Consider the following 22,324-nt stretch of genomic DNA (forward strand, 5'->3'; position numbering starts at 1 on the left):
AATGTGTCTAAATTCATGCGACCAACTAAATATTTTTCGATATCGACCCAATTCCCTCTCGATTAGGATTTCGACCTGGTTGGTTAGACTATAACTTCTTTTACTATATTAAACTCCAATGGTTACTTTGTTTTTTCTTTTTTAATAAAATTTTAAATTTAAAAAGTAATTTTTTTTTATGACATGGTACGGTCATATTCATAGCAGCTTCACTAAACCATGAGAATCACATTGGCAAATAAACATTGACAATTTTATTTTTATAATTTTAAAATATTTTTTTACCAAAAAAATATATTATCCTTATAACCAAAATTTTCCCTATATTTTTGCTTCCACTATCAATTTCCACTGATCTCTGCATAATGAAAACCTCAATTAGGGTTTGATCAATCCTCTCCCAAATCAGGTATTTTCAATTTCCCCTTTTACCCTCTTTCTCTTCTGCACTCTCCAATAATTTGCATATAAACCCTAATTTCAGTTTTTCACAATTTTTTCTTAATATTTTCCCCAATTATCTATCTCTCAAATTAAGCTTTTATACTCCGATCGGATCCTGAACCATTTTTTCTTACCATTCAAGGAACGAATTGATACTATAAAGGTTTGATTTTGATGAACAGAAGTGGTTGATCATATAGCTATAGATTTGGTGTATTCTAGGGTTTTGAGCTGCTTCTGATTGGAGTTGGAAGCAACAAATAGTTGAAATCAGTTGAAAAAGAGTTGGTGAGATAGGGAGGATTTAGATCAGGATTGAGGTGAGGTTTTTATCTGATTCATATATACTCGCTTTTGATGCTTCTAAATTTGGATGTTTTTTTAGTTGAATTTGGTTACTTGTTTGTTGTTTTTATTTGAAAAGTAGATAGTTTTGTGTTTTGATTTTGTGGATTGTTAATGGAATCTGATCTGTCATTGAGTATAGAAATAGCAATGAGTTGTTTACTGTTAATTTTGTGTTTGAGTATATGAAAACTATGATTGTGATAAATGTTGAATTTTGATACGTGGTCAATGTAAAATGTTTTACTTCGTCAACGGATCACAACTATTCATGTGTGACTTCAAGAGTAAGGGTTTGTTTGTTACGGATTATAAAAAAAAGTGATTTTGATACTCAATAATTTAGAGATTAATATTTAGAGTTTTATAGAAAAAGCAGAAGCTGTATTGTATTTGTTTACTAGAATGAAAATCACAGTTTATTTTTTTTTTAAAAATAAATCAGTTATAAAAAAATGATTTTCTGATAAGCTACTAAAAACAGCTTCTCATTTGAGGAAGTTTTTAGATTTTTTTTCCTTCGGATTCTCATTTTTTTGAAATTCTGTAACAAACGAATGAAAATTTATAAAAGTGATTCAGTTGTCACAAACGATCTCTAAATAGAAATTCTGTAACAAACGAATGAAAATTTATAAAAGTGATTCAGTTGTCACAAACGATCTCTAAATACGATTTAAGTCAAACGTTTGTAATGTCTCAACTATTCCAGTTGATTACCAATGTAAATCATTTTTCATTGTATATAATAAATTAAAACCGTGTGTTAATATTTTAGTTATTTGAGTGTGTGACATGCAACTGACATGGCTTACCTTGTTTAAAATCAAACTGAATGCAGATATTTGAGGATGGTTAAATTGATGCGAGTATAGTATGGAAGATATGATGATTTAGCTATTTGATCTGTTTTGAATTTTGATAGGTTTGGAGATATTGCAATATGGAGGACGATAGCGGGCTTTAGCTCAGTTTGGCTATAGCTGCTAGTTTACAAAACTGTTAATATTTTAGTTATTTGAGTGTGTAACATGCAACTAATAATGGTTTGCCTTGTTTAAAATCAAACTTAATGCAGATATTTGAGGACGGTTAAAAGTTGATGCATGGGTTTAGTGAGGAAGATATGATGATTTAGCTATTTGATCTGTTTTGGATTTTATAGGTTTAGAGATATTGCAATATGGAGGACGATAGCGGGCTTGAGCTCAGTTTGGGTTTATCTTTTGGTGGTTCATCAGCCAAAGCAAAGAGTAAGAATGGAAGCTCCTCCGATACTAGGGGAGAAGAAAACGGTAGAGGTGGCAAGATGGTTGATGATTTTAAGAGCATGTTTAATACCGATCCTCAGAAGCCTGAATCAAGCGGTGGGAGCCGAAGGGCTGATTCCTCAAAGCCCGAGGAGAATTTCTTTAGTGACCTTTCAAAGGTCAATGACGATAATGCTTCTTTGAATTTAAATGGAAGAGGATTTCTGGTTGGAAACAACAATAATAAACCAATTGAAATTGAGGAAAATAAACGGTCAGAGGCAGTAAATAAGCGAAGGATGTCTTTTGATGACATACGGAATCTAAAGAGGCATGACAGCGACATTCATCATGGTGATTTACATGACAGGGCAAGAGCATCTCACATTTCTTTAACAGAAGATGGTTCAACTGCAGAAAATGAAGACGTGGCTGATTCTGAAGCTGAGAACTCTACCTCCAGGCCTCTCTCCAACCATAGTGATGGTTCTAAAGGATTCATTAGGGTCGGTGCTTCTTCTGATGCTTCGAAAGAGGTTCGTGGAGTCGCTGACTCAAGCGCCAATGGGCAGAAGAGATTTACCGGATCCACAGAAAAAGATTTCAAGCATGCAAACATGACTTATGGTGCTCCCTTTTCTGCTCAACAAGTGAATATGATGAGTGGACCTTACACTTCGGCAAAAGAGTCAAACTCTGTTGGGGCACCAAACCCTCAAATACCTGGAGTGATGCATATGATGCCAACTACAACCGGTGAACGTGCAGGAGCTCAATCTGTGAGTAATGGAAGCTTGCCGATGATGTTTGGACATCCATATGTTCAGCTTCCCATGTTGGATAAGGATAGCTCATGGGGACGTCCCCAACAGTTTCATCCTTCCTTTGCTGGGAGAGGTCCAGCTAACTCAGGTAATTGTGATTTGAATGGACATTATTTCTAATTAATCAAATATACCTGACTCAGAACTTCAAAGATCTAAGTCAAATTGATAAATTGTTGGTTAAAATGTTTTGTAAACTGAACCAAATATTCTAAAATTGGTTGGAAGACTTGCATATTGAATTGGGTTGGATCTGATTTATATATGAAAAGTTAACGATTGTTATAGACATTTGTTTTTCTTTTTCATGCGCAAGCTCTATTGTTGTAGCTTGATACTTACCGAGTTTTTATTGGAAATTACATTATGTCATTATTGTGTCGATGCAGCTGCGTTACACCTAAACAATATATCCGAGGCCATGCCATATGAAGGCAGGCCGCTAGAACGAACCAAAGGTGATGGAAAACAGCGTGTCACTGAAGAAGGCTCCTCTTCACAGCCTGAAGACGTGAAAGGAAGCAGCACAAACCTCAGGGGCAAAGATGCACCAGAACAGCCGAAAGGTGAAGGTTCCACCATTGATTTTTCAAATATTAAGCCAGGGCTTACCGCGGATGTGAAATTCGGAGGAAGTGGTTCCTACCCAAATCTGCCTTGGGTATCCACCACAAGCTCAAATGGAAGGACAATATCAGGTGTTACTTACAGGTACAACACTAACCAAATCAGAATCGTTTGTGCATGTCATGGTTCTCACATGACTCCTGAGGATTTTGTTCGTCATGCAAATGACGAACAAGCCAATTCAGATAGCAATTCGGTTTTGGGAAGCTTACCAAATGGTAATCTTGGTTCCTCTTCTCACAGTTAGATTACTATCATCTACCCTCCAGGTTGTACTCTATATATTGTAGTTCTCAACAAGAGAATCTGGAATTTCCATAATTTTTGTGGAGATGAATGAGTTTATTACCATTTTTTTTCTATTTGTCTATTTCACTTTATTTACTTGCAGCAGCTGCAATCAAAATTGTAGTTGTATTTAATAATGGCTGAGCTTTATAGCATCATCTATTATATTAAATAGTAATTAAGCATGTAATTTTGTCGTGTAAGTTTTTTTTTTTTTATGAATTATTATACTTTGATGGTATACAGTTATTTTACACATCATCCGATGATGCCTTGCCACGTCAATTTTTTGACCCATGAGTCGTCATATTCATTCATTGACACGACAAAACATAATTGGATGTATGTGTAAAATAATTGTACAATGAGAGAGTATACTAATTAAACTCTTTTTACTCAATTTAAATTTTAACTTTTCCCTTGACATTAGAGGATTTAGAAAAGAGAAAAAAATGGCTTGAAAATATTTGAAATGGATTGGTTTTTAGAGCCTTACTAGCTATACCTAGAAAATATAATACGATAGATTAAAAAGGGTTATGACAAACTTCTAGATTCAAAGAATGGTATCATCATCTATATAAGAGATTCTCACGCTGACAATGAGAGTTGAACCTACACCCTTGCAGAGATGAGTCAACTTACCAATTCCTTCAAAAAAAAAAAATACCAATTGAAGATAATTTTTTACTCTCACTTCGAAAGTATATTTTTGAGAAAAAAAATGTAGTTTTTTGATTTTATACCGCCAACACATGTAATTTTTTTGAACACAGGTCGGGAAAAGAAACTCCCAAAATAATTATTTTTACTTTTATTTTGCAAGGTTAAATATCTCACCAAGGATTAACACAAGTGATTGGTGTGCATGGTTTGTGAATGTTGTGAGTTTTAGAATACGAGAAATCTTAACGAGACACTCTTTAAAAATCTTAAATGATATGATTTTATAAGATTTTGTAGATTCAAATGAATTGAAAATGGAATCATTTGACCTTTTAAAAAAATGATTTTATTAATTTAAAATCCTTAAAATATTTAGATCTCTCTTTTCTCAAATGGAATTAAAAATCCTATCCAACAACCATTTTCCTTTGTTTTCTCCACGTACTAACGGAGCCTCATTTATTGCAAGAGATAATAATAATATAGAAAGAGATGAAGGCTTGTGCCAACTTTTATTCTTGTTTTATTTTTGGACTAATTATCAAAACAACTTTTTAATATGTCTACAAGCTTTTCTCTAAGTTATTTCTATAAGCTCTTCTTAATATAGCTTATCGACACAAGTTATATATAATCTCTTATGTAATAAGTGATTATTTAATGAAAATTTAAATTCAGAAGTAATCTCACTTGTCATGACTTAATCCCAATATATAAAGATATAGTATATCAAGCAATGTTATATCACACTATCACGTATCAATAGCATTATCCCTTTCTTCTATTTCAAGCAGTGTATAATAATCATCAATAACTTTGTTAATTTTTGGGTTACTTAGTTTAATTTTTATTTGACAAGATGCCAGAGAAAAGAACAATTGTTCAAGCATAACTATTTCGTGTGTTTCACGTATCATTAGCATTATCTCTTCTTATGTTGTCACTTGTCACCATAAAAACAATGGGATTTTTTTTAATTGTTTTGACCAAAGGTGTTACTCCATCCGTCTCAAAATAATGATCATTTTAATATTTTTTCTCTATATCAAAATAATTGTTATAACTGTTACTTTAAAATACCAATGCAACTTTTTATTTTTATTTTTTATTATTATACCCTTATTTAATAAATTTCATCCAACTTAACTACTCAATTAATTACAATTAATAAAAATATTTTAGTAAATATACTAATTTTATCATAAAATCAACACATTTATTCGTTTTTATAAAAATTACACTCAAAATTTAAACGATTATTATTTTGAAACGGAGTAAGTAGATCTTTGTTACTAAGTCTTAGAAACATTACAGCTTGAATTAGGTAACATTATTAATTAGGTAGTAACAGCAAGACATGCATGTCCTTTTTTGATTAGTGTTTTATAATATTCACAAAATCAACTTGGATTTGTTTTTTATCGACATGATTTTTCAACAGTTTCTTATGCTAGGTCAACGAAACTAATACGGTTAACTTAGTCTCTATTGTAAAGTTTTAAAACTCTAAAAAAATATAACAAAGTTGTAAGGAAGGAGAGTGAAAAATGCATCAATTTCAATGCAATTTGTCATTTTTTGGCTGATGATTAGAATTTAAACTCCTATTTGTGGAATGTGATGGGGTAACAACTTTTGTCATTTTCATTATTTTTCAAACGGATGTTGTATGAATCTGTTCGATTGGTCGGTTTAGTCTGTGTTTGATAACTATGTTCTATATTCAGAAAACACTGTTCCCAAAATTATTGAATTTGTCAATATACCGTAAAAGATCCGTATATATTATCATTTTTTTTTTGTTATTAAGGTAATAATATTTCTACATGGATTTAAATTTCATACACTAAAAAAATTTGTGTAGAACAAACCTAGATAATATGATCTATGGATTCACTCAGATTTAAAGTTCGGTAAATCAAAAACAAATTTAAAGTTGAAATCAACTGATTAAAATCTGAAAGTCTCATTTTTCCTATATGGATTTCCTTATCCATATCTACGTACACCCTTTTGTGTTAATTTTGTTTTTTTATCAAATGATAAGATTAGACTTTTCTCATAAAAAAATTCTATATTCTTTAAAGCTAAAACCTAAATCCTTCATGGAAGTGTCGATTACCTACACACTTCCCTTTGTGAGTTTATGTACTTTACTACCTTTGACATTAGATGCTTTGCAAACTATAATAAAAAGATGTGATATTTAAATTTCTTTGATATATAGAACAAAGTGATAAACATCATCTGAAACTTATTTAATTAATTAGAGATCTCGTAAGTTCGAACCGAATGAAAGTGTTCAACTTATCAATATGAATATAGTCAATTTAATTATATTTTACGTAAAAAAAATTCATTTTTATTCCATGCCTTATGAAGAGAAAGATAGCGTGTGGATTAAACTAGTGAATTTGACAATGTCATGTATTATATGTGACATGACGTAGACGCCTATTAAAGTCAAAAACCAGAGTTGAATACAACCGTTGGTCACTCCACCTTTGGATCACTACTCAATTTATCAATATTTTATTGACATATTTTAATAGAAGAATCAAATTGAGACACTAAACAAAGTCTAAGAAGAAACCAAGAAAAGTGACATAAGGGAAGGTTTCTATTTGAGGTAGAAACATATAATAATATTGCATGCACAACAACCGCCATTTTTCCATGTTATACCAATAATTTTCAATATTCTTATCAAATTGAGGTGATGTGGCAAAATAATAAAGAACCGAGTGAATGAGTTCAAATGGTTATTAAATTTTATCTAAAGATGAATCGTTCAGATAATCTAAGTTAAAATTCTCACTAAAACAATCATTGATCAGACTTTATATACCTTTCGATTGAACATTTGATCAGTAGGACTCGTTTCTTTAAAAACTGGAGGGTTAAGGTCAAGATATAAAAATTCCAAAACAAAATTAATTATAAAAATTGTTAAGCTTTGAAGTTTCAACTCATCAATTAGAATTTATGTACTTATGCTACACACAATAGAATGCTTGGAGAATTGAGAGAATTAGAACCATGATGAATCAATTTGGTATTACCCTTTTGATTCTCTCTACCTTATTCTTCCATATTAGAGCTCAATCACCAACACAAACTACAAATTCACAAGATGCTGTTTCAAATTTCCAACCAAGTCTTGTTGTTGTCATAGCAATCCTAGGTCTCATGTTTTCCTTAACATTCATTCTTCTTATTTTTGCCAAAGTATGTCACCGTAGACAATTACTTCCTATAAGTGATGATCCAAATAATCAATTAGCAACACTTATGAGATCAAGATCAAGATTTTCAGGAATTGACAAAACAGCTATTGAATCACTTCCTTTTTTCAAATTCTCTTCTCTCAAAGGTTCAAAACAAGGGTTGGAATGTTCAATATGTTTGTCGAAATTCGAAGACATAGAAATTTTAAGATTGTTACCAAAATGTAAACATGCTTTTCATATTGATTGTATTGATCATTGGCTTGAGAAACACTCAAGTTGTCCTATTTGCAGACATAAAGTCAACATTGAAGATCAAACAACCTTTGCTTATTCAAATAGTTTAAGGATGTTGGTAAGTGAAGAATCAAACATAGAGATCTTTGTTGAAAGAGAAGAAGATAATAATCAACATGGTTCATCAAGGTTTAGTATTGGAAGCAGCTTTAGGAAAATTGGAAAAGCTACTACTATATTTAAGGAAGAAGAAAAAGGTATTATTTCAAAGGAAGAAGAATTGCTTATAGAAAAAAGTGATTCTAACAATAAAGCTTATCATAAGCATAATCACAAGATTACTATATCTGATGTTGTGTTTAAGCATAGATGGAGCAATGTTAGTTCTTCTGATCTTATGTTTTTGAATTCAGAAATGATTAATGCTTCATCAAGTAACAGGTTCAATAACATGGAATCAAAATTTCAAGATTATGATGGTGAGAAAAGATCGGTGTCCGAAATCACTGGTGTTTCTAGATTTAAAGATTTTGACATGAAGAAAAGGGTGTTTGAAGATTCTTCTTTTGTCGAAAATAATCTTAAAGAGGAAAGAAGGAGGAAGCTTTGGTTTCCAATTGCAAGAAGAACAGCTGAATGGTTTGTGAATAGAGAAAAAAGATCTCAACAATCTCAGAATAAACAACAATCATTTGTTGATGTATAGTCCATTTTCACTTTCTTTAGGTACTTACTTTTAGGCTTATCCTCGAGGCTCACCAGGGTCAGAGAAAGTTCATGCTTACGGAGGTAATTACACATTTTTCTACAAACGAGGTTCTCACATTGACATCGGGATTAAAACTCATTTCATTGTAAGATTTGAGTTGAATTCTTATCGACTGAACCAACTTTCTAGGTATGAGGTAAGATTGCGTACATCTATCCTTCTCAGACTCCATGCGGTAGGAGCCTTGGACACTCGAGCGCAGTTTAAGTATACAGTTAAAAAAATTATGTACACATTTATTGTATTTGTTTCACTTTTAATTTGTTTCATTAATTCTTATGATCTCCATAGAAACTTTGTTAGTCATTCCATGATAGGAAAAGAAAAGAAAAGAACAGAAACATTTGTAAACTTAAATTGGATTAGTTAATTTTGTTTTTCAATTCATAATCGATTTTGTATTGATTTACAACAAGAAGACAGCTTAATTTTGCTGTGATCAAATAATCTTGGTCATATTTTATATGACTTCCATTATCTTTTGCTGCAAAATATAAAATTGTGCATTATTAACAACTGAACTTAGGCTTGACCAAAAAAAATATTATATTCTTTTTATTTCCTCTCTCTTAACTCTTTTCTTGAGTAAGATACAAAAATAATGAGGATTAGTGATAATAATTAAATAATGGATTTTGCTAATTTGTGCCTTAAAGACACAAGATAAGAAACTAAATGTAGAAATTTAACCTTAAAAATTGTGCATTCATAAAAAAGATGAATCTAGATGAACAAGCAAAGTCATAGATTTAGTTCAAATATTTTTCACAAGCCTCACAGTTATAATTAAGGAAAAACTTTCATCATCCTAACATTAGTTTGGATATACGGTTAATATACAATAATTTTGTACCATTTAGACGTGTACAAATCCATACATGTGATTCGAAATGGATCCAAGACGACGGCCGGCTAAAGTTTTGGTTGAATGTGGCGGAAGATGGCGTTACTAATGTGTGTCTGACATACATAAAATCTCTAACGTTCAAGTAAGTGAGGGTTTCAGGAGAGATATACAAAATATGTTAATTTAGTCTCTAAATACAGAAAATAAACTCGTCAATTTAGATCATAACAACTTAATATTGCAGACTAAATTGACGACTTTTTATATATTTTAGGGACTATATTTTAAATTAATATAGTTGATGACTAAATTGGAGAGAGTGAAAATTTAGGGACTAAATTTGATGGTTTAACATAGTAATTACTTTGTTTTTCTTATAGTTGGTTTACTACATCCTACTAATTCTAACCAGAGTGCAAATATTTTATTATTTATTTTGTCAAAAAAAGTATTTTATATATTAAAATAAAAATACTTATGTTAACATCAATCACCTACTTGTTATTTAAAAAAAAAAAAAAAAATCGATCACCTACTTGTTCCCTTCAAAATAAAAAATCAATCACCTACTTGTTATGATAATTTAATAAGAAAACTTGTAATCTAATAAAAGGTTGAAAGATAAACTTCAAATAAAATTATACTATTTTTAATCAATTATTGTATGAAGGAATCTCTTTATTTTTGTGAAATAGAAGAATCTCTTTTCAATGCTAGTTTTTGGCCTAAATATATGTTGGATCCCAAAAGTTAAACAACATCAAGAAACTAAAAATACTCATACTTGATAAGTTTGTTGATATTGTTGTATATATGCTTAACCAATATTAGAAACTCTTCCAAAGTCTAACTCTATTCATCGAATTTGCTTCCATATGGATGAAAATTAAAAACCATAGACGTAAATTACCAATTTGTTTCATGTCAATATCAATCAATAAAAAAGAAATATGTTGCATGTTGACAATATACACTTTTGAACACAATCTCTAAAGTTGTCCAATTTCTTATAATGTCAATTAAGTGTTTCGTAAACTAGTCACTTTCATTCTATACAAATTTTGATAGTATTTAAAGACTTTTTTTTTTTTGTTTTTTGGTGGAAGTATTTAAAGACTTTTAATAAAAATGAATCAATCACAAAAATAGTATATATATTTGATGTGTTCAAAACAATGGTAGCACACCTGAAAAATAGAATCAAGTTTATATTTTAAGTCATTTGGTTGATTAAGTATTTATGAAGTTTTCCAAACCAAGAGGCAGTCAATTAATTATTCTGTTCGAAGTATGCAATAATTCATGGAAATTCAAATACGCAAGAATTAATTAAGCCCAATGTCATTGTCTTGACGGCTGAATAAATTATTTCATTCCCAATTGTAATAGGCTATGCTATTTTTGTTTGATATAAATTAGTGTATAGTTTTCCACCTAAATGAATTGGTGTATATCCATGGCGTATTAATACGGTGACTAATTCTTCGAGTTTTGTAAAACTTAAGTGGGACAACAAGTTCATCTTAAGAACTTTAATGCGGCCGCATGCTTAGATTTAAATTTAGATCTAGAAATTTTTGGTCAAACTTAAAGAGAGGTGTGTTATCTCATCCAAATACTCTCATATTCTTCTTTATTATTTTTTTTTTGAGAAAAAAAATAATGTTTTTGTACGTTAAGTTTTAATTAATTTCGGCCTTCTTTTAAAACAAAAATTAGACCAAATACATCATTTTTTTAATCAAATATTGTTTATATTTAACATCAAAGGGAGTATACTGATAGTGTTAAAAGTTTTACGTAAATATTCATCATAGTTAACTAGAAAATTAGAACGGGGACTGGTGTGGTGAATGAAGGGTGGTTAGTTGATAATATAAACCGTGTGGTGGGTAACAGTTTGTCAACCTTATTTTGGAGAGAACCATATCTGAAAATATCTTAGAGAAATAAGGCCGTTCCTAACGTTTAAGGGGCCTTAGGCATAGTTTGAAAAAATGGGCCCTTACATAATAAATCATAAATTTTTTTAGTTTCTTGTTATGATTTTACTAACGCTATATTTTTCTTTTCTTCGCTTTTCACTATAAGATAAAAGCTTTTTTAGGCAACATCTTCAAATAAATCAAATACTTCATAGAAACCAAAACTAAACAAAATACTATAGGATTAGAGAACAATAGCTTCTCCGAAGTAGACTGAAATTTTAGCACCTAAATAGTAGACACTGAATTTTTGACATCTAATGATAGTAAAATCAAAAAAATAAAAGTATATCAACACGTAATTAATTAAATTTTAGACATTTGGATACAAAATTCTCCAATGCTAAACACACAACAACAATAATACTTGATAAACAAAATTAGTGTTAAATGTTTTAGAGTAATCTAAGATACAATAACTCATTTGTTATACTACAAATAAATCATTCATCTTTTTATAGGCTATAAGTACCAAGTTTATATTACTATATTGATATAATTAATTTATTTTGGATACTTTCAAGGAAAGATTAAGATTAATTTCTCTAGTAGGCCCATTTTCAACTAAAATATAATTTGTTTTGTTATGAAAATTCTCCCAATTTTCTGGATAATAAATATCACATATATTTTTAATATTAGTAAGACACATTATTATGAACAAAGGGCCCCAAAAAATATAAAAAAATTCTTGGCACTAATTGGGAGGGTGTATATAGAAAGCTTTGTTTCTTATGGGGTATATATAGCAAATTGCATCAAAAAGGCCAAAACAATAACAGACTGCAGCCCAGCTTTTCATGTCAAATTTCGGGCCTGCCAATATTTTACTATATAAACCCCTATAAAACCAATTCTTACTATATACACCCCCACCAATAAAAAAAATTTAGGGCCCCCTACCGGCATGGGCCCTAGGCCGTTGCACTCGTGGCCTATGCCTAGGGCCGGCCCTGGAAATGATAAACTGACAACCAAAAAGTTGTTCTCCACCGTATATTAATACGGTTTTGTACAAACTAAAATTTTTAATATTTTCTTACCATCATGGATTCCGTACAAGCTTAGAATTGCTTCAAGAGCATATACGACGTAAGCAAAAGTTGTTGATTTTTTATTGTCAAAAATATCATTGCACTATCTTTTAATGCTGGTTTTTGGCCTACATATATGTTGGATCCCAAAAGATCAAGTAACTTCAAGAAACTAAAATACTCATATACTTGATAAAGTGTGTTGATATTATTGTATATATGCTTAACCAATATTAGAAACTCTTCCAAAGTCTAGCTCTCTATTCATCGAATTTGGCTCCATATGGTTTAAATCTAAAAATAGACGTAAATTAACAATTTTGTTTCATGTCAATATCAATCAATGAAAAAAAATATGCTGACAATGTACACTTTTGAACACATTATCTAAAATTAGTTCAATTTCTTAATTATATGTTTAAATATGTATTTCATCCTTGTAATTAGGGATCGTTTAAAAATTGGTCCCTGTAATCGCTAATCCTGGCAATTTACCCTTGCATTGTTTAATCATTTAAAATTTCGTCCCTCTCCCCACTTAATCACTGCTACGTCACTAATTTGATGACGTGGCAATCATTGTCATACATGAAATTTCAATTTTACCCCTGGGTTTCCAATTCTGTCTTCAATATTTTGTCCTCTTCTTAAGGGCAAAATTGAAATTTCATGTGTGGCAATGATTGCCACGTCATCAAATTAGTGACGTGGCAGTGATTAAGTTGGTCAAAGGACGAAATTTTAAATGATTAATGATTGCAAGGCTACTTTGCAAGGATTAGCGAATACAGGGACCAATTTTTAAACGACCCCTAATTGCAAGGATGAAATACATATTTAAGCCTTTTCTATAATTTGTTTGGTAGTAATTGAGGACTGTTTTAAAAAATGAATCAACCAAAAATAGTATATTTTAAGTCATTAGCTTGATTAAGTACTTATGAAGTTTTCCAAACAAGAGGCAGTCAATAATTCATGCAGCAAGATATGCAATTCAAATCTTGTAAAAATAAAAAAAGATATGCAATTCAAATACGCAAGAAATAGTTAAGCCCAATGTCACTGTCTTGACGGCAGAATAAATTACTCCATTGCTAATTGTGATTGGCTCCACTCTATTTTTTTTTTTTTAAATATGTTTTTGTCCTGTAAATTGAAAACTTTTAAATTTAGTCCTTACTTGATTTTAATAGGTTTTATAGTCCTTACAAAAAAAATTACTTCTAATTTTAGTCCTTGTTACAACAGTTTATTTAATTATCCTTAAAATTTTTGAACGATTTGATTGAGACAAGTTTAGAACACTATGAAAGGTTTATTAACTAAAATTTAGAATTTTTAACCTAAAATGAATTAAATATGAATTTTTTAAAACGGCAAAAGTTAAAGATAAAATTAACAAAATTTGGACGTAGAAATCAAATTTTGTGACAATTTTTTGCAGATGAACTTTTAGTAATGTTTTTAACACGTCTGCAAAAAATTGTTCAAAAACTCAAGAGTATAAGCATACATTAAACAAATTTGAATGGAGGAGAGACTAATACCGGGTGCATAATTTTTTTTTTAGGAACTAACATAACTATTAAAATTAAGTAATGACTAAACTTAAAAGATCCCAATTTTATAGAGACTAAAAACATATTTAACTCTTTTCTTTCTATGTTATCTTTTTTTCATACGAGAAGAAGCATAATACATTTTATTTAAGATAATAGTTTGGATACATTTTAGAATATTGTTTTTTTTTGGATTAATATTGTTAAAATTAAGGAAATTAGTAAAAGATCACGCTACCTTAACAAGACTATGGACAACCTCGTTGACTTGTCTCATAATAAACTTAACACGTGAGTTCACATGAACGTAACATGAGAGTTCACAAAATCTGTAACTAAACTCAAACGTGAACATTATTCGATTAATTTAATTTTCTACCGTTTGGGTTTTATGGAAAGAAAGAAATGTAAAAATCTTCAAGAATAAAAACGATAATATCAACCGCTTGCCAGACAACATAAATACACAATCTTATGGCTGATTTTTTTTTTGTTACAATCTTATGGCTGATTGAAAGCGAAACACATCAACTTTGCTTTTAACTACCACATGTGGTGGCTAAACCCTTTTAATTTTTTGTAATGCTTCTCTTGATCTATTTTTGATGTACCTTACTTGTTTATGATGTAACAATACTTTTCTATTTGTTTCTCTCTAGCACTCCTTGTGCAGAGTAAGTAAAGAATGTTGGTTAATATAATTCCATTTACCTTCCATTTTAGTTTTTTTTTTTAAAATGCGTATGCACTCATTGATAATGACAACAAATTACGAGACACTATTTTTGTTTTCATAGATACTAAAATATGTTAATTTAGTATTTAACATCTTAATAATCATGACTAAATTGACGACTTTTATATGAGATACACAAAGGTATATTGACCGAGGCTTTTAGACTTTTATAGATCAACTCATAAGCTTCATTGACCGAGTATATGCCACAAGGTATTGTCTCATTTTAAACATCGTCCACATCATCATGCTAAGAAAAAGTATCCAACCCTACACTCCTCAACCAACTTTTCATCCCAAACAGACAAACTCATTCTCCACCACCAGCCCCTTCCTCCAAACCACTTGAAGTCACCATATCCTTTACACAAACATTTTTCATCAACTGAAAAATTAATCTCCTCCCCCAACCAAGGCTTGCAAGAGTTAATAGGAAAACATATATTTAAGAGTTAAGACGGCTTTCAAGAGATTTTTTATTTTATATTTGATAGTTTTCTTACAATTTCATCAATGCAGGTTAATAAAGGACCAAATTTACAAAATGGTGAAAATGGAAGAACCGAAATTGCAATTTTGTCAAACATTTTCTAAAATGAATAAGTGTGATTGAATCGTAGTGTTCATTTTTTTAAATATGAAATATATATGAAAACATATATTTAACCCTCCATTATCCAATCCACAAACCAAGTTCTATCGACCCACTCAATTTTACAACTGGTTTAACATGTTCATACACGCAAGTTCAATCTGATGATTTAACTGAACGGCTGAGAGGTCTGGAACCCTGATCTGCGGCATATATTAGTAATATCATACCAATTGAGTTAACTCAGACTAATTAAGGGGGTGTTTGTTTTCTGGATTCAAAAATTATTCCCTGGAATATCATTCCCAGAGAAAATCATAATGAGAATTTTATTCCTAGGAATTTGTCAAAAAAGTGTATGGTTTCCTACTTCATTCCTTGGAATTTTTTCAAGTAAGTGAATCGTTACATGGATAGACCATTACTCAAAAAATGAAAACTATTACATTAACTTGTTAGAACGTGGGGAACACATGGTAAAATGGAGGTAAACATGAGTTTTTTTCAGGACGTGGGTTCTCCTTTCCTGGGAATATAATTTTTCCATCCTTTTTTCATGGGAATAAAAATGATTAGAATGTGAGTTAAGCATATTCCTGAATATTAATTATTCGTAGGCATATTATTTTGTTCCTTTCTACCAAACATAGGAATTATTTTTTCCCAAGCTCTATTCTCTGAAATGTATTTTTGTTCCTTTCTACCAAACGTCCCCTAAGTTTTTTTTTTTTTTTTGAGGAAAAAACTTTAAGTTTTATTTTATTATTTTATTAAATTAAAATTAAAATATATAAAAAGGTAATCAACCGTATACCGCAGCCACCACTTGTGTTGTATTGTCCACTAAACCCTAATTAGCGCAGCATATGCCCACCACCCCACAAACCTGTTTCCATCTGCCTATGCTTTGCTCCCACCAATCTAAATAAACCTCCTTCATTATTTAGTCTGTTAATTTCATACACAATTATTTACGTGAATTTCATATTATCATTTGGTTGATGTAGCAAATTCTGATGGTGTTTGTTATTGAATTTCTCAGAAAATCTTGTGTTGTCTCGACATATCTACATTACCGATCTAATCACCACCATTTGTTTGTTCATTGGTATTACAATTCAGCTTTAAACTACAAGTAAGTATTCTATGTATTCATTATTTTCCTATGCCATAAAATGTTGTTAATTATTTATTTAGACAATTATTTTTTTAGGGCATTTAGACGATTGTTTTAATTTTATCATGTTTTTAAATTTTTCTTATTAGTGGAAGAAATATTGTTATTTTTTGATCAAGAGGAAACAAATGAAGGAATTGATATATATGATGATAGTTTAGAAGTAGATATTGCTTATGACGATCGAAAACTTAAGATTAGAATGATATTTAGATCTACCAATTGAAACTATCGAGTATTACATCAACTATGCTATCGATTTCCTGGTTACTAAAATTAGTACAAAAAATGGAGATGATGGAAAAAAGAAATATTTCATTTAGGGTTTAGCCGTGGAAGAAAGAATAACAGTTCAAAAAGTATTTTCAAGTTAAATCCTATCACAAAATTTAACATAATGCTATATTGAGTGCATGTATTTGTTTAGATGAAAGTATTATAATTCAAGAGTTGTTCTTGAACATAATCATGAACTTAGTCCAACCAAGGTGCAATATTTTAGATCCAATAAAAATTTGGAACCACATAAAGGTTGGAACTTAATGATTAAGTTGGGATTAATGTTAGTAGAAATTTTGATTTTAATTGTGGCAGCAAATATGTATGAGAATCTTAAATTTAAAGCAAAAGATTGTAGAAATCATATAAATAAAGTAAGAAAACCACAACTTGGAATGGGAGATGCTGAAACAGTTTAAATCTATTTTGTTAGAAATAAAATAGTCAATTTTATTATGTAATGGCATCGGTGATAAAAGTTGTTTACAAAATGTATTTAAAAATTTCATTTCTGACATTGATAAGTTCACATTGACACAAGTAAAATACCTATATGCCCCCAGCGGCAGTTGACAACCGTTTACCAAGCCGACAGAAGTTAACTGCCGCTGAGTTCAACAATGGTTAACTGACTCATTTTCCAGAAACTCATTTTCCAGTGTCTCTCCTAACCAAATCCTTTGATACCTAAACAAATTCATCTAAAAATTTTCATCCAATAACCAATTGATACTTAAACAAATTCATCCAATATTCAACAGGAACAAGATAAAATTAAATCGCAAGAATTGTTCAAAAAAAAACGCAAGAAATAATATAAAAGGTATGTTGGAAAATGTCATAATTATACATCACAATCATCATAGTCAAAAAGTACATAAAAACAAAGCCTAATCATAATCAACTACCCTGCCTCTGGTAAGGGCAAGGCGACTAGTACCGACTATTCGCATAACCTCCTGGAAAATCTCCTTTTTAGTCCCGTCGGCCTTTCTGGCAACAATATCATCAGCTATATGCACCACATCTCGGATGATCTTCAATGTGTCAGACATATCTCTGGCATGATACTCCTCTATAATCTGCTCCACGTTCGCCGGCCTGGGAGGAGATCCTTCAGCAGGTGAGAGAATACGAGGGTAAGAGACTTTGGCATTACAAGCCATGTAGTCAGGGTCATGATGCCATGGTTTCTCACACCCATGTACTCAATCAAGGTAGAACCGAGCCTGAGCGTCTTGCAATACAGTGGTCATCAACTGCATATGCATCTGAGCGACATATGACAGATGTCTAGGAACGTCCGGTACAAAGGAAAACTGCCTCTTTACCCGCTAAGTTAAATGACGGTACACCTTATCCTTCCCGCACATCAGCCATCCCGAGTAAGTGCACAGAAACTGAAAGTGGGCACTTCTCTGTGATCACCATAAGTACAAAACCTGACGTCATCCACCTCTAAGCGATCCAGCCGTAAGCAGTAACGGTGCACATATTTATGCCCTCTGCTAGTAAGCCATCTCCCAGCACATGGTCTCTCCGGCTTCCACCTCGGGTTAGGCTTCCTTGGGTACAAACCTGGCAAATGCTCAAAAATCATCCCTGTAACAAAATAAATAGTACACAAAAATATTGGATAAAGAGGCAGATGCTGACCACATCCCTGAGCGGGTAAAGAGATGCCTACGCAGTTGCTGACCACTATGTTGCTAGATGCTCAGACGTGGTTCTACCATGATTAGGTACAGGGGTGTGAGAAACCATGACATCATGACCCTAGCTACATGGCTTGCTATGCCAAAGTCTCTCACCCTCGTATTCTCCCACCTGATGAAGGATCTTCTCTCAGACCGACGAACGTGGAGCAAATTATAAAGGAGGAGCATGCAGAGAGATGTCTGACACACTGACGATCATCCGGGATGTGGTGCATATAACTGATGATATTGTGGCCAGGAAAGACGAGATGACTAAGGAGGAGATTGTCCAGGAGGTGATACGAATAGCCAGTACTGGCCGCCCTGCCCTTACATATCAGATTGCTAGGCGGCGCAGGGGGCAGCGGCAGGGTAGACAGTAGGGTTGATTATGATTAGGCTTTTTTTATGTACTTTTGGACTATGATTATGGTGATGTATAATTATGACATGTTCCGTACATTTTCGTATTTCTATGACATTTTCCGACATACCTTTTATATTATTTCTTACGTTTTAATTTTATCTTGTTCCTGTTAAATATTGGATGAATTTGTTTAGGTATCAATTGGTTATTAGATGAAATTTTTTAGATGAATTTGTTTTGGTATCAAAGGATTTGGTTAGGAGAGACACTGGAGAATGAGTCAGACACGCAGCGGCAGTTAACAACCGCGGATGTAGCGGCAATTAACCATCTTTGAACTCAGCGGTAGTTAACTTCTGCCGACTTGGTAAACGGTTGTTAACTACCGCTGGGGGCATATAGGTATTTTACTTGTGTCAATGTGAACTTATCAATGTCATAAAAGCAATTTTCAATGTATTTTTTGGGCAAATCCAAGATCGTGGGCTGTTTACGAATATTTTGGTGAAATCGTTACTTTTGATACCACATAACTAAGAAATAAGTATGACATTCCTTTTTGTCATTTTGTTTGAGTAAATCACCTTATGTATTGTTATGTTGTGCTTTATATTTAAATATGGATGGTGAAACTTTTACTTGATTGTTCATTACTTTGTCTTGATGATTAATTATGACATTTGGAGCACATTCATGCATACACTCTAATCATGTTTTGAACAATCAAGTAAAATAATTATCCTCATTTGACAATAAAGCACAACCCAACTACACAAATTGACCATGATTATTTACTCCAACAAAAAGACAAAAGGAATGTCATATATAGTTTGTAAACAACTTTTATTATCTATGTCTATTACATAATAAAATTGACTATTTTACTCTCTAAACGAAAAAGTTTTGAATTATTTCAGCATCTCATATTCTAAATTGTGGCCTCCTTACTTTGTCTACATAGTTTCTTCAATCTTTTTCTCCAAATGTAAGATTCTCTTGCCTATTTACTGCAACAACTAAAGATAAAAAATTTCTGCTTACATTAATTCCAACTTAATAATTGAGTTCAACATATGTTTTATATACACGGTTCTAAATTTTTATTGTATCTAAAATACCGCACCTTGGTTGGACAACTTTATAATTATGCTCAAGAATAAATCTTGAAATTGTAATGGTTCCATCTTAAACAAATTCACACATTCAATCTAGTCTTATATTGATTTTTTTTTTGATAGGATTTTACTTTGATATTTTTTTTAATTGCTTACATACATTCATGACTATATGTACGAGTAAAGTATATATTTTTCTATCATTTCCATTTTTTGTACAAATTTTAATTTTAGTAACCCAAAACCCATACATCCAACATAGTTCTTGTAATATACTCGACAATTTCGTTTTTGGAGTTAAATGTCATTCAAATTTTCAGCCTAAGGTTCCATCGTTATAAGCAACATTTGCTTCTAAACTATATTTTTCACTTTCTTCATTAGTTTCCTCTTTATAGGGAGATACAAATAAAGGTTAGAACTCAATAATTAAGTTGGGATTAATGTTAGGAGAAATTTTGATATTTAGTTGCGGCAGCAAATAGAGAATCTTAAATTTAGAGAGAAAGACTGTAGAAATTATATAGATAAAATAAGAAAACCACGACTTAGGATTTGAGATGTGGAAACAATTCAAAACTATTTTGTTAGAAACAAAAGAGCTAGTTTTATTATGTAATAGGCATGGATGATAGAAGTCGTTTACAAAATGTATTTTAGACAGATCCAAGATGGTGGGTTGTGTACTAATATTTTGGTGAAGTCGTTACTTTAGACACCACATAATTAAAAAATAAGTATGAAATTCCCGTTTGCCATTTTGTTTGAGTAAATCACCATGATATATCTGTATTGTTAGGTTGTGTTTTATATTCAAATGTGGATAGTGAAACTTTTACTTGGTTGTTCACAACATGGTTATAATTTATACATAAATGTGCTCTAAATGACACAACTACCAATCAAGATAAAGTAATGGAAAAAACAAACAAGGTTGAGTTTTTCATTATTTTGTCTTGATAAGTAATTATGACATTTAGAGCACGTTCATGCATACACTCTAACCATGTTTTGAACAACCAAGTAAAAGCTTAATTATCTTCATTTGACAATAAAGCACAATCTAACACAAATTGACCATGATGATTTACTCCAACAAAAACGACAAAAGGAATGTCATATATAGTAGTTAAGTATGTGGTGTCGAAAGTAATGACTTGACAAAAATATTTGTAAGCACCCTACATACATCTTGCATCTGTTCAAAATACAGTTTGTAAACGACTTTTATTATCTATGTCTATTACATAATAAAATTGATTATTTTACTCTCTAACGTAATAGTTTTGAAATGTTTCAGCATCTCATATTCCAAATCATGGCCTCCTTACTTTGTCTATATAGTTTCTACAATCTTTTTCTTCAAATGTAAGATTCTCATACCTATTTGTTGCAACAACTAAAGATCGAAAATTTCTGCTTACATTAATCCCAACTTAATCCTTGAATTCCAACTATGTTTTATATATGTGGTTCTAAATTTTTATTGTATGTAAAATACCGCTCATTGGTTGGACAAGTTTATGATTATGCTCAAGAAGAAAACGTGAAATTATTGTTCCATCTAAACAAATACACACACATTCAATCTAGTCTTATCTTGAGTTTTTGTGATAGGATTTACTTCGAAATATTTTTTTGAGTTGCTCAGATGCACGAGTAAAATATTCTTTTTTCTTACTATCTCCATTTTTCATACAAATTTCAGTAACCCAAAACACATACATTCAACATAGTTCTTGTGATATTCGATAATTTCATTTTTAGAGTTAAATATCATTCCAACCTTAGGATCCATCGTCATTATAAGCAATATTTGCTTCTAAACTATCAACATATTTATCAGTTATCACCTTCATTAGTTTCCTCTTTATCAGAAGAATATATATATTGAACCAATCGGACAAATACAAATATATATTGAACGGATCGGACAAAAGTATTTATAAGTACCCTACGTTTTGCTTATAATAGTGACCGGATGGTTTAATTAGCTAAAATTTTATGGCATGGACAAATAATAAATGCATAGAAGAATGCTTGTAATTTTAAGTTGAATTATATAGTTCCAATGAGCAAATCAGTGTTGATGATTAGAGCTGTGAAGACAACAAAATATTTGCTATGGGGTTCAATGACTAATTCTCAAGCAACTAAAGTGACAAATTCTTGAGTAATGTGAAATCCAAATGAAGCCTTACAAAGATTTTGTATTGCTGGCGATTTGTTAAGGGTCTCACTTTCGATATGTGTACTTTT

General features: G+C 31.2%; 2 protein-coding genes across 15 annotated transcripts; both read left to right on the forward strand.

The window, feature by feature from the left end:
• The first annotated feature begins 256 nt into the window (after positions 1-256).
• On the forward strand, positions 257-3,968 carry LOC11427493 (ninja-family protein mc410). Of its 14 annotated transcripts, none has more exons than XM_024785563.2 (4): positions 257-409; positions 651-764; positions 1,631-2,951; positions 3,253-3,737. In XM_024785563.2, exons 3-4 carry the CDS (start codon positions 1,973-1,975, stop codon positions 3,735-3,737), a joined length of 1,464 nt encoding a protein of 487 aa, XP_024641331.1. In that variant the 5' UTR covers positions 257-409; positions 651-764; positions 1,631-1,972. The 14 variants fall into 14 exon arrangements, with proteins under 14 accessions (XP_024641331.1, XP_024641332.1, XP_024641335.1 ...); XM_024785564.2 differs by having other exon boundaries at positions 1,715-2,951; XM_024785567.2 differs by having other exon boundaries at positions 1,868-2,951.
• A 3,381-nt stretch (positions 3,969-7,349) lies between these two features.
• On the forward strand, positions 7,350-9,067 carry LOC11439998 (E3 ubiquitin-protein ligase ATL42). Its single transcript, XM_003620529.4, has one exon. The coding sequence runs from the start codon at positions 7,484-7,486 to the stop codon at positions 8,612-8,614; it is 1,131 nt and encodes a 376-aa protein (XP_003620577.2). The 5' UTR covers positions 7,350-7,483; the 3' UTR covers positions 8,615-9,067.
• The last annotated feature ends 13,257 nt before the right edge of the window (positions 9,068-22,324 follow it).

This window comes from Medicago truncatula, chromosome 6, assembly GCF_003473485.1.
Source record: "Medicago truncatula cultivar Jemalong A17 chromosome 6, MtrunA17r5.0-ANR, whole genome shotgun sequence".
Classification (NCBI taxonomy): Eukaryota; Viridiplantae; Streptophyta; class Magnoliopsida; order Fabales; family Fabaceae; genus Medicago; species Medicago truncatula.

What these genes read in the sequence shown, in the direction of transcription:
- LOC11427493 (XM_024785563.2), top strand. Translation starts at nt 1,973, where the DNA reads ATGGAGGACGATAGCGGGCTTGAGCTCAGTTTGGGTTTATCTTTTGGT. An exon ending in GAGAGGTCCAGCTAACTCAG is followed by an intron (nt 2,952 to 3,252) that starts GTAATTGTGATT and finishes GTGTCGATGCAG; the next exon opens with CTGCGTTACACCTAAACAAT.
- LOC11439998 (XM_003620529.4), top strand. Translation starts at nt 7,484, where the DNA reads ATGATGAATCAATTTGGTATTACCCTTTTGATTCTCTCTACCTTATTC.